At 43.8% G+C, this 19,674-nt stretch overlaps 1 protein-coding gene across 12 annotated transcripts in view; it reads left to right on the top strand.

Annotated features, from left to right (window-relative positions):
* Positions 1–2,653, top strand: part of Mllt10 (MLLT10 histone lysine methyltransferase DOT1L cofactor) — a 145,511-nt gene extending 142,858 nt beyond the window's left edge. For all 12 annotated transcript variants that reach the window (XM_038334605.1, XM_038334604.1, XM_038334602.1 and 9 more), the window contains one exon: positions 1,072–2,653. In XM_038334605.1, the coding sequence (XP_038190533.1) occupies positions 1,072–1,116 (45 nt within the window). In that variant the 3' untranslated portion in view covers positions 1,117–2,653. The remainder of the gene's footprint in view (positions 1–1,071) is intronic.
* Positions 2,654–19,674: the final 17,021 nt, after the last annotated feature.

The following is a 19,674-nucleotide window of genomic DNA, read 5'->3' as shown; positions in this document are numbered from 1 at the left end:
TCAAACATTGGTGTTCATTTAGTAATGAATACTGCTTCAAAATCTGGGCTAGTTGTTGATGGGAGTCCTTTGTATCTATCCTCTTGCTGTGCCTTCTTCCTGAGTGTGAGTACTGTCACCATGGATCTTGTCCCCTTTCTCCATCAGTGATTCTGTGTTTATATATGTGGACATTTGATGCCATCTCCCATTGCTGTTGCTAATGGATATGTTCCATATTTAAAATACATTAATTATAAGCCAGTTTTTCCCAAGTTATGCAATATGAGATACTTTAAATGAAAGAATCACAATAAATAATTGGAAAATAACCATTCTCTTGAAATGTTTAAGGCACATGCCTGTAAATGCTGCAGCAGGGGGATGATGAGGTAGAGCTGAGTCCTGAGTCATGTAGAGAGACCTCATCCGTCTGTCCATCTGTCTGGATCTCTTTACCCTTCCCCCAACACCCTCTCAGAGACAGGGTCTCTACATAGTCCTAGATGTTCTAGAATTCACTTTGTAGATCAGGCTGGCCTCAAACTCATGGAGATCCACCTGCCTTGGCTTCTGAGTACTGGGACTTAAGGTGTGCACCACTACACCTGACTGAGACCTCATCTCAAACAAAGGACAGAGCACTAAGAGAAAGTGGACTACGAGGGAAGTCATGGGGTCCCTGCAGGTCCCAGGTCCATGGGCTACACTGTCAGTTGGTTTCAGTCATTTGATGATAGGTGCGGTCCCATCAGAAAACATACAGTGTTGGGGTCAGAACAGTGACTGTCTTAGTCACACAGCTGCACTGTTGGCCATACTTTGCTTCACCTTTGGAAAAGTGTGGAGGGGCAATTCTGCACCTCTTCCTTGGGGACTGTTCAAAGACGGCACACTACCTTTATGCCTTCACATATGCCCAGTTTGGTTTCTAAAGACTTTCTTAGAAAATTCATGTACAGTGTGCTACAAAATAGCCAGCTTCAGGATTAAGCACATGTGTTCCTTGTATCAGTTACAGTCTCAGAGGGTATTGTCTTGGCCAGAATTGATTGAACTAATGCTTCTAATTTGTTTTGTTTTGAACCACAGAGACTTAGTGATAAAGCTGGACCTGTAGCTCAGGAGAAAAGTTGACACCGAAAGCCTCTGCTGCTCCTGCTCCCCCGGTCGGAAGAGGCGGCAGGGGACACAGGAAAGGACGTCACGTGCGCTCTTAGGAGTTTTCCTGTCACTTTGTTGCACTGAAATGAAATTCCTATTTCCCCATCCCCTGCCAGAGTGTTTGAACTTTGGAAGAAAAATGAATAACTTTTTTTGTCAATGAGATAATTCACATGCAGAGTTTATCAACCCAAGAAAATGTAATGTGCTTGATACCCAGCTGGTTTTGTTCCACATTAGAGACACAGAGAGGACAACTAAAGACTTAGCTCATTTGCAAGCCACTTGGTTTTATTGTAAAAGTTGGAATATGAAATATGATCTCATTTGGGAGGGAGTGTGGCTGCTCTTTAGGACAGCGTGTAAGTCTTGAGAACTGTCCAGCTTCTTTTCCTGCAGTTGTAGTCACTGAGTACTGTGATCATACAGATCCTCACCTGGGGCTTTGCAAATGTTTTAAAATTTTTATTGTAATGAGATTATTGTCTGTTTGCTGATCAGATTAGGATGGAAACACCTGCTTCTGCTGACAGTCTTGCAAAAAAATATTTTTTTATTGTTAAAAATCTATTCAATTTAAAGAGATCTTGAGTTAAGTGAGTTCTAAGGCTGCTGGGAAAACCAGATCAATTGGAAATGAGTAATCTTTTCAGAAACAGACACACCAATGTGGAAACTGCTGGTGGGTCTGCCCTAGAGAGCAAGTGCCTGCTGGGGCTCCACACGGAAGGGCTCCAGACAGCAGAGTCGGCCGCTGTGCCAGCAGCCGTCCCCGAGCCGCTGCCTTTGTTGAGACTTCTCTACGTCACTGTTGAACTCATGCAAACTTTTACCGGGTATTTGTCCACTAATGACTCAAAAGGAAGCAAGTGGATTGGGGAGAGTATATATAATCAACCTCTCAGGAGTGCCCGTAGGAATGAACGGGCCACCACAGTTCCTAAGATCTGTCTCTCAGCATTTTGACTTTGGGTGGTCACACTCTTGATTGTGACAATATGGCAGACGGGTAGGTTAAACAGTTGGGGATATAATCATTGATCTGTTCCTGAAACGCAGGACTTACTAGTGGAAAAGGCCCAACTGCAGTTCGACCTCCACTGTGTGCTTAGCTGGAAGAACAAGCTAGCTCTGCAGTCTGTCTCCTGGGGACGCTGCACAGTTCTTACCTCACTTCTGTAAATACGGTTTGTGAATCTGTTTTGTAATGTGAAAAATTCATAAGATAACATTGATATTTTGATTTGTAATATTTCTAATTGGTAGATTTAATTGAAAAGTAAAATTAATTTATTTTTATATGTTCAGGGGAATTTTAAAGTCAAACCTTTTGTAGATAATTTCAAAGAATCAGTGTGGTTTATTTTACTTATTTAACCCACTGATTGTTATTCTGTAACAATTTGTATAAATGGTAAATTTTGAATGTGCTGTTATTTTCCTTAGATGTAAAATTCCACATGTATTAAAATGTACAAAGTTTTGTTAATAAAATTTAATGATGTTTATAGCCCTGTGCCCTTCTATTTTGGACAGATGACTGTCCTGAGCCCATGGACCCTCATGTGTTCAGTGCGCTGAGGTGTTTGTTCGGTACCATCTTAGAGTTGTCTGACTTCTCAGGGGTGGGCTGTGCAGAACAGCATGGAGCAAATTAGCAGTGGCCAGAGATGGCAGGTGAATGTTGAGGAGAGAGTGGGGTGTGTCCATAGAAAGAGGACAGAGACTTTGCTCCAAAGGAGACGGTTAACTGTACTACATTAGCTGGGCGGCGGTGGCACACGCCTTTAATCCCAGCACTTGGGAGGCAGAGGCAGGCAGATCTCTGAGTTCGAGGCCAGCCTGGTCTATAAGAGTTAGTTCCAGGATAGACTCCAAAGGTACAGAGAAACTCTGTTTCAAAAAACCAAAAAAAAAAAAAAATTATACTACATTAAAAAAATAACACACACTTGGTTGAAGACTAAGTCCACTTGTTCACAGAGTGAAGTAGGGTATTCTCTGAAAGAGAATACAGATGTGTTTAATGACCCTGGGGTGGAGGATGCACCAGGATGTAGAGGGGTGTTGTCATTTCTTCTTGGTAATCAAGACTTGAGTGATCAGAAAAATCCAATCCTAGATACCTATTTTATTTTGAGACAAGGGGCTCATGTGTCCTGGTCAGCTCAACTCAGTGTGTAGCTAAGGATGGCCTTGAACTTGTGATCCTTTTGCCTTCCCGGGTGGTGGGGTTACAGGTATGTGCTGTTTCTCCTGGTTTATCTGGTGCTAGGATAGAACCAAGGGTTCATGCAAGTACTTGTGGGGGAGCTACATCTCCATCCTTGAGCTCCCAACTTTATCATAGACTGACTGTTAGGTTTGTGGAAAGAGACAAATAAAAACTTGACTTTAGAAAGTCTTTTCTGTTGGGCAGATGTGGTGGTTCACACCTGCAAACCCAACGTCATCCGCCTTTGCAGAGGGCTCAGGTTTGGTTCCCAGCATCCACGTGGTGATTCAACTCTTTGTAACTCTACTTTTAGGGTGCCTCTGGCCTCTGGCCACAATGCACACAAATGGTACATATATGCACATGGAGGCAGACATTCATATTTTTTAAACAGGCTCCATTTGACAGTTGTAACTCTAGGATCTATAGACTTGTTCACCCAGTTGCTAAACTCACCCAACCAAAGGAAGGAAGGAAGGAGGGAGGGAGGGGGGGTAGGGGGAAAGGAAGGGAGGGAGGGAGGGGGGGAGGGAGGAAGGAAGGAAGGAAGGGGAGACTCCTTCAAGACTGGCTTGAAGGGGCTCTTGAAGGAGCGGGCAGCTCTGACATCGCAGTAGCACTTCATCTTAGGATGAGGTGAGCCCTGTGCTTCAAGTCCACAGAGGCAGGTACAGCCGGCTGGTGCCGTGTACCTGTAACCCCAGCACAGGGAGGTAGAGGCAGGAACTTCAGGAGTTCAAGGTCAGCAGAATTCAACTCTAACCTGGGCTACTAGAGATCCAGTCTCAAGAATCAACAGAAAGAAAATGAACCGGCCACTCTGGAACCATCTTTCTGCTAAATTAAACCAACCCTTTAAAGTGAGATGGCAGCGTTTCTGCAGCACTGGTGCCCTGGGCCTTGGAGATGGGGGACAGTTGCTTCACCCCTGACCTGTGCCCCCAGCCAGGAAGCTCCGTTACGCCTGAGGTCGATGTCATGTTCCAGGCTACATTTACTCTTTTCTCAGGGTTTACAGTGTTATGCCCAAATCTGCAAAGTCCTTGCAAAAGCCAACAAGGAGACCGAGTCCCGTATGTAAAAGCAAAGAGCCTTTATTTTATGCAAGTTCACAAACTTGGTCTCTCCACATGTCCAGCGTATTGGAATAAACAGAGAGCCCTGAGCTCAGTTAGAGTTGGGTTTCCTTTTCTGACCTCCAAGGGCAACATGCATACATGGGGTGCACAGATATACATGAAGGCAAGAATACACAAAAATCTTTAAACAAATTATCTTAAAGGTTTTAAGTTACATTTGTTTGTGTGCATGTGTGTATGTGGGCTGGTTGTGTTGTTGGTCACAGTAAAAAGGTGGACAACCTTAGAGATTGGCTCACACTTCTCCAGGAATCATGTGGTTCCTGGAGAGGGAACTTGGCTGTCAAACTTGTCAGCCAGTGGCTTTATCCACTCCCGGGTCCTGAAGTCTCTGTCTTTTTTTTTTTTTTTTTTTTTTTTCAAATTCTGCCTGATGCACCTGTTTTTTTTTTTTTTTTTTTTTTTCTCCTTGACTGGCTAACAGGATCCCTCAAGTTTTTGGCCACACAGCCTGCTCCTGTGGGACACTCAGTCCCCTGTTGTAAGTAGGTCAGTGCTTAGCCCTTGCAGACACAGGAGGCTTTGGATGTCGTCAATGCCTGTTTGCAGTCTCCCACTTGGCAGCCAACTGAATCCTCTGTGTATGTGAGTGCACTGTGGGGATTCTCCTTGGGACTAATGAGCTGGGCCTTGGAGGATGGACCACTCTGGCCTCACGGTGTGCCATGAGAGCGTCCCCAGTCTGCAGTGGGCAGCTCTGACATTGCAGTGGCACACACTCCCTTGGCCTTGGGTTTTACTGTGGAACTTTGGGGGAAGCTTTGTCCTGTCAAAGCTGCTCAGCTTGTCTTGTGAAGAGACACAGTCATGTCCTGACCAGACATGAGTCTCCAGCTCATGGGTGCAGTAGCTTATTTCATTCTTCAGTAGGTTGTGTAAAATGTAATCAAAACCCAGAACCAGGAAAAAAGCAGGACAGGCTCAGGCCACCTGAAGAAAACAGGTGCTCCCCTGAGTGCCATGCTGTCCTAGTAGAGCCTGCAGTGGCCTTGCAGAATGGCAGCCTTGCAGGAAGAAGGAGCAGGGTGTGTGCAGAAGGCCAGAGGTAGCCAGGCTGGAGCAGGAGCAGGAGAGGGCTGGCCTGGCCCTAGCACAGCTGTGCTCCCATGGCCAGTCTGGAGTCAAGCTGAACTCTCTAGGCCCTCAGCTCTGTCCCCACACTCCCAAAAGCCAGAGTGATGGTCCACAGCACCAGGGGCCACAGGTGTGGGGTACAGCCCAGTCCCCAACAGAACTTTGTTTCTAGAGAAGGCAGCCCAGGCTTCAGCTCTTCAGCACCACCAGTGGGTGCCCTGGCTGAATGAGGTGGGTGGCGGAGCAGGTGGGGTTGTGGGAATGACCAGGTTCTGGTTAGAAGTGGGCAGGATTCAGTATGATCCTGCACCCCACTGCTGCACTCATCCTGAGACCAGGATAGTGACAGAGCAGTAACTCACTGGCAGATGTTCCCTGTCTGTCTGACACGTGTCTATTGTGAAGTCCCAGGCCTCCTGAATGCTAAACAAATGCTCAAGTGTTATGTCACTGAGGCACATTCCCAGCCCAAGTCCCACTTTTAACACAATGAGACTGTAGGCAAAAATCAAATTTCCAAGAGGAATTTTGTAAGCCAAGCTCTTAAAATCAAAACAGGGTGGGGTAGGCTGAAGGTGTGATGTGGCCTTAGCTGCAGTAGTAACCACTTTGTGAAACAGATCAGAGATAGAATTTGGTTTAAATAATGAGCTATGTCATCTTAAACACAATATTTCTGAGCAACGACAGAAAACAGGACAAATTTTGGTTATATTCCAGATAGCAATCTCCTGTGAGATGGACAGCTAGCGGAGATGTTCTCCCCCTTTCTAAGCTGTCTCCCCACGATTAACTGTCTTTTGCTGTGTAGGTTTTGGCTTCTCATGGGCCCATTTGACATCATTTCCTGAGTGCCCCTTGCCTACAGCTACATCTTTAGTGGTATATTGATGATGTTAACACCTTCATGACTCACCACCCAGGGCCAAGCCTTCAACACACGAGCCTTTGAGGGGACAACTCATTTTAAAAACTCTTAAGAATATCAGACAATGTAGATTCAAGTATTTCCCACATTGTACGCAATTCCGTTGAAGGCCGGAGTAGAAGGGAGATGAACACCAATTTTACCCACCGTTAAAGCCATGACATGAAAATGCAGTCTCTGTTTACATATGATGCCCAATGTTCAGCAACGTACACCCACATGAAGCCTGAGAAATCTTAAAGAAAAGGGCTTTTGGACGCACAAAAGCAGCTACTGGAGCTTTTTGGTAGCCACATTTTTCAGATAGGCTGTTTGCTGGTCACAAGCAGAGGTATGCCTTCTTTAAGACACATCTTCCTGGTTCGTAAGGGCAGGACGAAAGGCTCTGGCTCTTTCGGGAGGTCCTGCTACAGAGTACTTAAGTGGTGTGTGTAAGCAGCGTGTTATAATTTTTTAACTGATATTTATTGAGCTCTACATTTTTCTCTACTCCCCTCCTGCCCCTCCCCTCCCCTCCCCCTTCCACCCTCCTCTAAGGTCCCCATGCCCCCAATTTACTCAGGAGATCTTGTCTTTTTCTACTTTCTACTTCCCGTGTAGATTAGATCTATGTAAGTCTCTCTTAGTGCCCTCATTGTTGTCTAAGTTCTCTGAGATTGTGGTTTGTAGGCTGGTTTTCTTTGCTTTATGTTTAAAAACCACCTGAGTGAGTACATGTGATAATTGTCTTTCTGTGTCTGGGTTACCTCACTCAAAATAACGTTTTCTAGCTCCATCCATTTTCCTGCAAAATTCAAGATGTTATTAATTTTTTCTGCTGTGTAGTACTCCATTGTGTAAATGTACCACATTTTCCTTATCCATTCTTCAGTTGAGGGGCATTTAGGTTGTTTCCAGGTTCTGACTATGACAAACAATGCTGCTATGAACATAGTTGAGCACATGTCCTTGTGGCATGATTGAGCATCCTTTGGATATATACTCAAAAGTGGTATTGCTGGTCTTGAGGAAGGTTGTTTCCTAATTTTCTGAGTAATCACCACACTGACATTCAAAGGGGCTGTACCAGCTTGCATTCCCACCAGCAATGCAGAAGTGTTCCCTTTTCCCCACACCTCTCCAGCATAAGTTCTCATCAGAGTTTTTGATCTTGGCCGTTCTTACAGGTGTAAGATGGAATCTCAGAGTTGTTTTGATTTGCATTTCTCTGATGACAAAGGATGTTGAACATTTCCTTATGTGCCTATCAGCCATTTTAGATTCCTCTGTTGAGAGTTCTCTGTTTAGGTCTGTACTCCATTTGTTTATTGGATTATGAGTTCTTTTGGTGTCCAATTTCTTGAGTTCTTTGTATATTTTGGAGATCAGACCTCTGTCTGATGTGGTGTTAGTGAAGATCTTTCCCATTCTGTAGGCTGTCATTTTTGTCTTGTTGACCATGTCCTTTGCTTTACAGAAGCTTTTCAGTTTCAGGAGGTTCCATTTATTAATTGTTTCTCTCAGTGTCTGTATTGCTGGGGTTATATTTAGGAAGTGGTTCCCTGTGCCAATAAGTTCAAGTGTACTTCCCACTTTCTCTTCTATGAGGTTCAGTGTGGCTGGTTTTATGTTGGGGTCTTTGATCCATTTGGACTTGAGTTTTGTGCATGGTGATAGATACGGGTCTAATTTCATTCTTCTACATGTTGATATCCAGTTATGCCAGCACCACTTGTTAAATATGCTTTCTTTTTTCCATTTGATATTTTTCACTTCCTTGTCAAAAATCAGGTGTTCAAAGATGTGTAGATTGGTATCCAGGTCTTCTATTTGGTTCCATTGGTCCTGCTGTCTGTTCTTATGCCAATACCAGGCTGTTTTCAGTACTGTAGCTCTGTAGTAGAGTTTGAAGTCAGGGATTGTGATGCCTCCAGAAGTTCTCTTATTGTACAGGATTGTTTTGGCTATCCTAAGTTTTTTTTGCTTTTCCATATGAAGTTGAGTACCATTCTTTCGAGGTCTCTGAAGAATTTTGCTGGCATTTGATTGACATTGCATTGAATCTGTAGATTGCTTTTGGTAAGAGTGCCATTTTTACTATGTTAATTCTGCCTACCCAAGAGCGTGGGAGATCTTTCCACTTTCTGGTGTCTTCTTCAATTTCTTTCTTCAAAGATTTAAAGTTCTTGTCATACAAGTCTTCCACTTGTTTGGTTAGAGGTACTCTGAGATATTTTATGCTAGTTGTGGCTATTGTGAAGGGTGGTGTTTCTCTGATTTCTTCCCCAGCCCATTTATCATCTGTGTACAGGAGGGCTATTAATTTTTTGAGTTAATCTTGTATCCTTCTACATTGCTGAAAGTGTTTATGAGTTCTAGAAGTTCCTTGATAGAATTTTTGGGATCGCTTATGTAAACTATCGTATCATTAGCAAACAGTGAGAGTTTGACTTCTTTTCCAATTTGTATCCTCTTAATCTCCTTTTGGTGACTTATTGCTCTAGCTAGGACTTCAAGAACTATATTGAATAGATATGGAGAGAGTGAACACCTGTGTTGTTGCAGATTTCAGTGGAATTGCTGGCAGTTTCTCTTCATTTAGTTTAATGTTGGCTGTTGGCTTGCTGTATAAGGCCTTTATTATGTTTAGGTATGTTCCTTGTATCCCTGCTCTCTCCAAGACCTTTATCATGAAGGGATGTTGTGTTTTGTCAAAAGCTTTTTGGCATCTAATGAGATGATCATGTGTTTTTTATTTTTCAGCTTGTTTATATGGTGGATTACGTTGACAGATTTTTGTATGTTGAACCATCTCTGCATCTCTGGGATGAAGCCGACTTGGTCATGGTGGATGATGGTTCTGATGTGTTCTTGGATTCAACTTGCCAGTATTTTATTTACTATTTTTGCATCAATGTTCACAAGTGAGATTGATCCATATTCTCTTTCTTAGTAATGTCTTTCTGTGGTTTGGGTATCAGGGTAATTGTAGCCTTATAAAAAGAGTTTGGCAATGTTCCTTCTGTTTCTATTGTGTGAAATAATTTGAGGGGTATTGGTATTAGTTCTTTGAAAGTCTTGGAGAATTCTGAGCTGAAACCATCTGGTTCTGGGTTGTTTTGATTGGGAGACTTTTGATGACTGTTTCTATTTCTTCAGCAGTTATAGGTCTGTTTAATCTGCTTATCTGGTCTTGATTTAACTTTGGTAAGTGATATTTATCCAGAAAGCTGTCAATTTCCTTTAAGTTTTCTAATTTTGTGGAGTACAGTTTTTCGAAATATGACCTGATGGTTCTCTGTATTTCCTCCGTGTCTGTTGTTATGTTCCCCTTTTCATTTCTCATTTTGTTAATTTGGATATTCTCTCTCTGCCTTTTGGTTAGTTTGGATCAAGGTTTGTCTATTTTGTTGATTTTCTCAAAGAACCAGCTCTTTGTCTCATTGATTCTTTGTATTGTTTTCTTTGTTTGTATTTTGTTGAGTTCAGCTCTCACTTTTTTTCTTGCCGTCTAGTTCTCTTAGGTGAGTTTGCTTCTTTTTGTTCTATAGTTTTCAAATGTTCTGTTAATTCACTAGTGTGGGATTTTTCCACCTTCTTTAGGTAGACGTTTAGTGCTAACACTGCTTTCATTGTGTCCCATGAATTTGGGTATGTTGTGTGGTCATTTTCATTGAATTTTAAGAAGTCTTTAGTTTCTCCCTTTATTTCTTCCTTGACCCATTGATGATTTGAGTGAGCATTGTTTAATTTCCATGTTTTCGTGGGTTTTCTGGGATTCGTATTGCTGTTGACTTCCAGTTTTAAACCATGGTGATCTGATAAGGTACATTGGGTTGTTCCATTTTTTTTTGTATTTGTTGAGGTTTGTTTTGTTACCTAGTATGTGGTCAGTTTTTGAGAAGGTTCCATGAGGTGCTGAGAAGAAGGTATATTTTTTTCTGTTTGGATGGAATAATCTGTAGATGTCTGTTAAGTCCATTTAAGTCATAACATCTGTTAGTTCTCTTTTTTCTCTGTTCATTTTTTGTCTGACTGGCCTGTCCAGTGGTGAGAGGGGAGTGTTGAAGTCTCCCACTATTAGTGTGTGGTGTTTAATGTATGATTTAAGCTTTAGAAGTGTTTCTTTGACATATGAGGGTGCCCTTGTATTTGGGGCATAGATGTTCAGTATTGAGATTTCCTCTTGATGGATTTTTCCTGTGACTAATAAGAAATGACCTTCTTTGTCTCTCTTGACTGATTTTAGCTTGAAGTCTATTTTGTTAGATATTAGGATAGCAACACCCGCTTGTTTCTTAGATTCATTTGATTGGTATATTTTTCCCATCCCTTTACTCTGAGACGATGTCTGTCTTTGAGGTTGAGATGTGTTTTTTATATGCAGAAGAAGGATGGATTCTGTTTTTGTATCTAATCTGTTAGCCTGTGCCTTTTTATAGGTGAGTTGTTTATTTACATTAAGGGATATTAATGACCAGTGATTGCTATCTCCTGTTAATTTAGTTTTCATTGTTGGTGATGTTAATTTGTGCATTTTTTCCTTCTTTGGGATATGCTGTTATGAGATCATTAACTATCTGTGTTTTTGTTGGTGTAGCCAACTTCCTTGGGTTCAAGTTTTCCTTCTAGTATTTTGTGTAGGGCTGGGCTTGTGGCTAGGTATTGATGAAATCTAGATTTGTTATGGAATATCTTGTTTTGTCGTTTTATGGTGATTGACAGTTTGGCTGGGTATAGTAGTCTGGGCTGGCATCCGTGGTCTCTTAATGTCTGCATAATGCTTGACCATGACCTTCTGGCTTTCATCGTCTCCAATGAGAAGTTAGGTGTAATTCTGATAGGTCTACCTTTATATGTTACTTGGCCTTTTTTCTTTGCAGCTCTTAATAATTTTTCTTTACTCTGTATATTTAGTGTTTTGATTATTTTGTGGTGAGAGAACTTTTTTTTGGATCCAGTCTATTTGATGTTCTGTAAGCTTCTTGTATCTTCATAGGCATATCTTTCTTTAGGTAGGGAAAGTTTTCTTCTATGATTTTGTTAAATATGCCACGCACCATGCCCCCGTGTCTGCGCTCTGTGTGCTATTACCCAGTTACTGAGCTTTGGGCAAGGGGCTGGAGGTTAAAATACACAAACACATACAGAGAGAGAGAGAGAGACAGCGACACGGGTCATCCTTGAATTCCCCAAGAATGCCCACTTTATTGTGTTCAGGGGCAGATTATATAGAGACAGCCATGCCCCAGCCAAACCCACCAGAAACCACTCTCCTGCCATCAGAAACTCCTGAAGGTCTCGTGCTCAGAGCAGCTGTAGGCACTCAGATCAGGGGATTACAAGAAATTCAGAATCTGGGGTCTCACTGCTCCCAACAAAATAAATTTTCTGTGCCTTTGAGTTGAAATTCTTCTCCTTCTATACCTATTATTCAATGATTTGGCCTTTTAATGGTGTCCCATTTTTCCTGGATATTTTGGGTTAAGCTTTTGTTAGATTTAATGTTTTAACTGTTGAGTCTATTTCCTCTGTTGTATCTTCAGCGCTTGAGATTCTGTCTCTTGTATTCTGCTGTTTGATGGAGAAGCTCAGCCAATCACATCTGGCTTGGGTGTGGCCACCTGGTGCCAGGTAGATAGATAAACGGGGGTAGAGAGGTGCTGGGGTCTCAGTGGCCCGTTTGGACTTTGGATTTTCTCTGGTAGCGTGAGTTCCCCGTTTTCAATTATTAAATAATATTTGTTGTTTTGAGCTGGTCTGGTTATTTTAGCGTACCTATCGAATATGCCATCGCCAACAGCTGTTCATGCTTAAGTTTATGGTCCCTGATTGTTTTCTCATGATTTCCGTTTCTATAATTCCTCGGCTTGTGTTTTCTTTATTGTTTCTATTTCAGTTTTTAAGTCCTAAATACTTTTTTTTATATGTTTGATTTTTTTTTTGTTTGTTTCTTTAAGTGATTTGCTGGTATCTTCCATTTTTTGTTTCTCTTTTCCTCAATTTCTTTAAGGGAATTTCTCATTTCATCTTTAAGAATTTCAAACATTTTTTAGCTTATTTTCTTCTGATTCATCCATATTTGCTGTTGTAGGGTCTTTAGGTTTTACTGGTATTGTGTTGCTCTTTGTGGTGCAGCGTGTAAGCTTACCTTTTCTTTTCATCTTTTCCTCTAATAGGTGTGGTTGGGGCTGTCTGAGATTCGGTTGAATAACCTTCTAGGTGCCAGTGACTCCAAAGCTCAGATGGTTGTTCCTCGTGGTAGTCAGTGTCACAGTTGTACTTACCCCATTGGATACTCGGTGTTCCTGGAGATAGCTCACTGCTCCTGTGCCTTGCTCTGCTCACTTGCAGTTTGCTGTGTCAGGCCTACTTTGGCCTGTTTCTGTAAATCCTGGTCTGGATCCCCTCCTGCTTGGAGTTGAAAGTGTTCCGGTGGAGACTGCTGACTCTGGATCAGGTTGCTGGCTCAATCCTGATCTGCCAGTGTCCCAGGACTTGGTTGGCTCCCGGGACTGGATTTGCTCCTGGCTTCTGCTCCCAGTGGAGCTTCGTACTTCAATTTTTTTTAATGGTGACATAGACCCACTGTATCCCTCGGAGCTAAGGTGGTGAATATGGCTGGCAGAGGCAGTGAATATATACCTCTGTCATGTTGGATGGGGCAGAGCCAACAGGCAAAGCCACAGTATTAGTCCTAGCCATGCCTACTTAGCATAAAAAAAAAAAAAAAAAAAAAAAAAAAAAAAAAAAAAACCAAAAGTCTCCTGGTCAGAAAATGATTGCAGATACCCAGTAAGACAGTTTTAGATAAGAAAAAGACCTCTGAATCGGTCACAGTGTTGGATAAATGTACATGGGTTTAGGAGAGAGGGAAGAAAGAGTACAGACAGTCATAGATTAAAGGAGTAAAGATATTAAAAAGTAATAGAGTAAAAAAGATAAACCACATGAAGATGGAATATACACAAATGTTAATGACTTAACTGCTGAAAAACATTTGATTCTGGAGGATGCTAATCTAAACCAACATACATATTTTAAAGGTATTTTGACTTCAAAATTTGAGTCTAAGGGTATGTTACTTTGAAAGAGAGGTTCTGCTTTTGTTTCCACAGAAGATGAGACCTGTGGATTCTTTCCAAGCTATTGTGGTTTGATGGAACAAGGTCCTCCAGAAAGGTTTCCATGAACCCTAAAATACTTCACTTAAGAAATAGCAGGAAGAAGTTTGGAGAAAACAACGTCCAAATTTCTGAAATGTTTGTTTTCATTCATAAGGTGTTGATTATAAATGGTTAATGGCCATAGGCAATCTCTTTCTAAAAAAAGGGGGTGGGTCTATGTTACAGAAATCAATACTTTACATTGGAATGGATTTTGGTCTATTGATAAAAATTTAAGGTCAATTTTGTTATATGTATATTTCCACTCTTTTTTAAGGTATTATGTTTATATAGATCATTAAAAATATAATGTATAATTAAAATTACAAATTCATAGTCATTTATAGTCAAACTTATAGTAATGTTAGGTTTTCTAGATATACAGAGATATATTTCATTTAGACAGATAATCTTCAATACTTCAAAGACCTACAGAATGTGGAATTTAAAATGCTTTAAGATTTAGACTTTTCGCAACAGTGAGACTTGTCTGCTTCTGGCTGCTCCAGTTACTTCAGAGAAGCTGATTGGCACTGAAGAAATTCATTATGAAATCTGCCTTCAATGTGACAAGGCTAGCCATTTGGGCAAGATACTGCTCTTGCCTGGACTTCTTGATGGTATGCTGTATAAACTGGACATGCAGGATCCACAGAAAAATGACTTCTGAACTTGTCAAAAGAATGGTGAGACTGTCCTTCACAGTTCCTGCTTCATGAAAGAGTCTGCCAGACATTCTGCAGGACACAGAATTAAGTGGCTGACAAACTTCCAATATAGGTGAAACAGTCTTTCAAATTTCCTGTTTCATGGAAAAGTCTGCCAGATACTATGGGCCTGTAGGCTGAAGATGGATGCCCTGATGTTACAGAAGAATTTTGGGTGACTGTCCAGGCAGTGAGATGTCTCTGTCAATTCCAGAGTGTTGGAAATTGCTTACAATGCACTTCCTGTTTACTTAGGTAATATTATATCCTTCTGAGGTCTTTGGTGGAGTTGAAGACAGATAGTTATATAGTTTTCTTTATGACAAAAGATAAATTAAATATGAAACTTTATACTCACAAAGATAAAATAGAGGGGGCTGGAGAGATGGCTCAGTGGTTACGAGCACCGCCTGCTCGTCTAAAGGCCCTGAGTTCAATTCCCAGCAACCACATGTTGGCTCACAACCATCTGTAATGAGATCAGGTGCCCTCTTCTGGCCTGCAGGCATGCATGTAAGCAGAATACTGTATACACAATAAATAAATCTTTTTAAAAAAAGATGTAAGAGCTAGCTAGGGCTGTGGTGTGGTGTGGTGTGGTGGAACACACCTTTAATCCCAACAGAGGCAGAGGCAGGCAGATCTCTGTGAGTTCAAGGCCAGCCTGGTCTATAGAGTGAGTTCCAGAAGAAGTTCCAAAGCTACACAGAGAAGAAGCCCTGTCTTGAAAAACAAAGAAACAAAGAGCTAGTTAGGAATACTACACCTGAGCCATTGGCCAAATAGTGTTGTAATTAATACAGTTTTTGTGTGATTATTTGGGTCTGGGTGGCTGGAAAATGAAAGCACAGTCTCTATTTACAGATATAAATGAATTGAGTTTTGTTGTTAGGTTTTTGGCCTGTGCTGCTGAATAGAGAAGAGAAAGAGTCAAGGAAAGGAGTCTAGAGTCTGTCTTAGTTACTGTTCTATGATAAGACATCATGACCAAGGCAACTTAGAGAAGAAAGAATTTATTGGGGGTTTACAGCTTCAGAGGGCTAGAGTCAAGACCATCACAACGGGGAGCATGGCAACAGGCAGACAGGCATGGTGCTGGAGCACTAGCTGGGAGCTTACATCTCGACCCACAAGTATGAGGTAGAAAGACATTGGAAATAGCCTGGGCTTTTGAAAATTCTAAGCCTGTTCCAAGGCTATTCTTCCTCTCCGCATCCTTTCCAAACAGTTCCACCAATGGGGGATCAAGCATTAAAATATATCAGCTTACGGGGACATTCTTATTTCAACCACATTGACACCTCACCCCAGGTACACAGGTCAGGTTGAAGATGCCCATCCTAGTTCTGGTCCATCAGGAGTGTGACTGTAAATGCTGGCTCCAGCCCTCAGTGCTCCTTGCTGATGTGTGGTTCATCCCCTGCAGACTGTCTGCAGCCTATTTCCACCTCACTGTAGGGGAGGCTCTGATATGATTTCTTTCCTGCAGTCTAGAAGTCTCTGCTGGCCAGGTTTCAGTGTGCATAGGCCCATGACACTTTCCCTGAGTTTTTCAAGGGAGGCTAGATGGTCTGGGGCTACAAACCAGTGACTTAGATGTTTTCTAGAAAATGGTGTTCTTCAATGTTCTGCCCTTTTGTGAGCATGTCCCTTGCTGCTAAGGTTAAGGTCCAGACATTTCCCCAGCACCTTCCGTCCCCATTGCTGTCGTCCGCAACGCCATCTTTCTTTTTCTTTCTCCTTCCTTCTTCTCCCCTTCCTTCCTTCTTCCTTCGTCTCCTTCTTCTCTTCTCTCTCTCCCCCTCCCTGCCCCTTGGCAAGTATGACCTTGAACTCTTAATCCATACGCCCCCATCTCCCAAGTTCTGGGATTATAGACCTGTGCTTTTTGTTGCGGCCTTAAAGACAGGATTTCTTTGACATGGTGGGCTTCACTGCACTGGGTAGCCCACGTGGTAACCGATAGGCTGCTCAATGGGGGACATTCTTACCCTCCTACTTTGACTTGTTCATTTCAGGATCACTCCAGGTACTAGATCTTGACCATTAGACAGTACACCATCTCAGGCAGGGCAGGAGGATGTAGGCTGCCTGCTCCCCCGGCCCCCTCCCCCCCCGGGCCAATACCTACAGAGTGTCCCCGAGGGAGCAGGCCAAGGGTCAGAACCAGCTCTTCTGTGCATGGTATTTCAGAACATTGCTAGCCCCTTCCTCCATCCTACATGAAGCTATTTTCTTTTCCAGAGCCTGTGGAAACCCTCCCTAGTGTTTTTTCATGGAACAACCCCACAGCTATCTGTGAACTAGGTCCAGTGACCAGGTTACAGCTGACAGTAGGGTTAGCCTTAGCTATAGAAAACACTCATAGCTTCTTGTTATTTCTGAAAAGAACAGGTCCTCACAGAAACAGTCCAGGCCAGTGCTGGGACCCCTCAATTTTACAGCCCACAAAGAACTTCCAGGTCCTCCAGTCTTTGGAAGCTGTCTGGGAGGGCTGCAAAGGATTCATGAAACCTGAGCGGACTCCGGCAGATTTGGCCTATGGGGTTACCGTTGAAGCTGACCCGATTTCTAATAGCACCTGCCTCATGGATGCCAACTCAGAGTGAGCTTATGATGGGAAATCAGGAGCAGAAAAACATATTGGGAAGTTGGCCCTATTTTAGGACCATTAATCAGGGCGAGGAGTTTTACAACTTAAGGATGAAGTAATTGAAACATGTTCTAACTAGAAACTAGCCTCGATCGGGTCATGTCGCTGCAGAACATGAGACTGCACAGCAGCTTCCAAAGCCACTCTGCTGAGTGGAGATGCAGCCAGGCAGAGGAGCCTGACCCAGGTGGCGCCCCTCCCAGGGCGGACCTCAGCCAGGAGCAGAACTTATCAGGGCACACCCAGCCCAGGTGTCTTTGGTTCTCGGAGTTTCTGAAAGAGGCAGCTCTGAAGCCGTGGCTCAGGACAGGATGCTGTCACCTCTGTCCTGGTGCTTGGAAACAGAATCAACTCTGAGATCTCTTGTGCCTGTCATATGCTGGGCGGTCAGATGGCACATGGCTCTCAATGGGTATAGGATGTAAGTGGGAACCCCCCCGGCACCCTCTGGCCCTCACTCCTTTCCTCACTGGTCTAGATTTGGATTCAGACATGAGTCTTTTGACTCAAAATCTACCCTTATTTGAACCACATCCGAGGAGGCAGTGTTGGAAACCAGGCTGACCACATTTGGTGCCTAAGAGGAGAGCTAGTGTGGTGGGCAAGGTCTGATGTGGTCTCATCGGATACTAGCACCCATATTTTGTAAAAAGGAAACAGTCCCCAACAGATGCTAAAGCAACTTGTCCCAGTCGTAGTTAGCTGAAGCCAGCTGGGTCCTGGCCCCCCTGAGGTCCAGCCCCAGGCCCTCCTGCACACTGGCCTCAAAATGAATACAGCATATGGGTTAGAAATGCCAGGGGCACCAGAAAGACTGGCCTCTACAGACTGTTCATCCAGGAGTCCAGCAGACAGGGGTGTCAGCTGGAGAGAGCCTATTCTGGCCTGGCAGCTTCACCAACACTGGTAAAACTGAGAGTCTGGGTGGCCACGCAAAGACGGTAGGTAGATACATAGCTCTCAAGAAGCTAGGGGCCGAGTTGAAGCCTTTTGCTATTCTCAGCTAACAGAAGTACTATGCATAATTCTGTTTTTCAGCTGCGTTAGAACTAAAAGTGCTACAGCTCAGGAGATGTCTCTCACCTACTGCCAGGTACGGCCACACAGGGAACAGTCCCCAGTATGTGTATGATGGTGTGGACGGGTCTCACAGGGTGTCAGGCAAAGCATAGCTGCAGCCTAGCAACTACTCTCAGAAGGGCCTGGCTGTTGTCAAGTGTGAGATTGATGCACTCATTGTTGAAAACACAAGAATGTCTTATAATCTAGAGGCAATGTCTCAAAGAAATTCCACACCCATGAAGGATGCTGCAGGGCTGGATCACCCTGGTGAGCAGCTGTACAAGGTTCAAGGATAGGGTCTGCGGACGAGGTTGGAAAGTTCCCTCTCATGGGGACACCAGGCAGGTCTCTGTCATCTAACAAGGGTAAAAAGATTCCACATGGTAGTGGCCACAACCAACTTCTCCTAGCCTAACAAACACAACACAAGGTGGGTGGAGAGGTGGGGGGAACGGGTGCGCTTGGAGAGGGCGCTGGGAAGTGATGGGAGCACAAGAACTTCCTGTCCTGCTGAGCACAAGACGCTCCTGGGTCCCCGCAGATCCCAGGGTTTGCTAGGTGGGGCTAAAAAAGAGGCCACAGATGGTGTAACTGGCTGGACTGGTCCTCAGGTGCGTCCCTTTGGGACGTCCCTCCTGCTCTGGACCACATTCCCATAGGGGTGCTCTCCCTGCCTCTGGGGGAGAGGAGTCTAGCACATTTTCTGCTTAGTCCTACAGCAACCGGATCCTCCAGCACTCCCCACTTCCTGTGGGGAACAACTCTTTCTAGGAAGGCCTTGCTGGGGCCTCATGTTCTTAAGGAGTGTGAAGGAAGTAAATACCAGTTGTATTTTAGAAAGTGCTTCTGAGAAGGTCTTACTATGTAGCCCCGGCTGGCCTAGAACTGACTATACAGACCAGGCTAAGGTCAGACTCGCAGTCCCTCCTGGGTGCTAGAGTTACAGGTGTGTAACACTATGTCCTGCTAGGACATAGATTTGGATATAGAAACCCAGGAATGTGTACTAGGCATGACAGAGACACAGTTCAAAGCACTGTGACTGAAAGGGTGCTCACAGATGTCACAAGCTGCATGGGAGGCAGGCCTGATGCTGGCCCTCAGCCAGGACAATCTACTGTGTTTCTCCCGCATGCTGTCTGTCTTGGATGGGTGGGATAGAGTCAGCTTGGAATGTATAGTGGCCACTCCACAGGCCATCAGCTCCAGGGCAGAAGCCCTGGGGAAAAGCTGCTGGCCCAAGACTGGCCAGCCCTCCTGGGTTCTGTCTTATTTGCTCCACCTCTGTCAGGCAGAAGTGTCTTCTCCATGGTCCCTTTTCTACAGAGCGAGGGGACGGACCTCCTGCTCCAGGACACAGGTTGCTCAGTTGCTCTTTCACAACCGAGTCTGAGATGCGCTTCACACAAGGTTAGGGACTGGAGGCTTCCCTTGTTGTCTGAGTTCAGGGAAGGGAAGGGTCTACTAGCTCCATGTCCTCAATGTGGACACTTACAGGGCAGAGGTGACCTCTGTCACCATATCCCAATCTTTAGAGAAAAGGACATCTCTACAGACATCAAATCATTTCCCCTCACATGTGTTCTGGGGCCCTCCCTGCTTTCCAGG

Source organism: Arvicola amphibius, chromosome 6 (genome assembly GCF_903992535.2).
Source record: "Arvicola amphibius chromosome 6, mArvAmp1.2, whole genome shotgun sequence".
Lineage (NCBI taxonomy): Eukaryota > Metazoa > Chordata > Mammalia > Rodentia > Cricetidae > Arvicola > Arvicola amphibius.
Note: the sequence above shows the minus strand (reverse complement) of the source record. Positions and strands in the feature narration are given on the sequence as shown.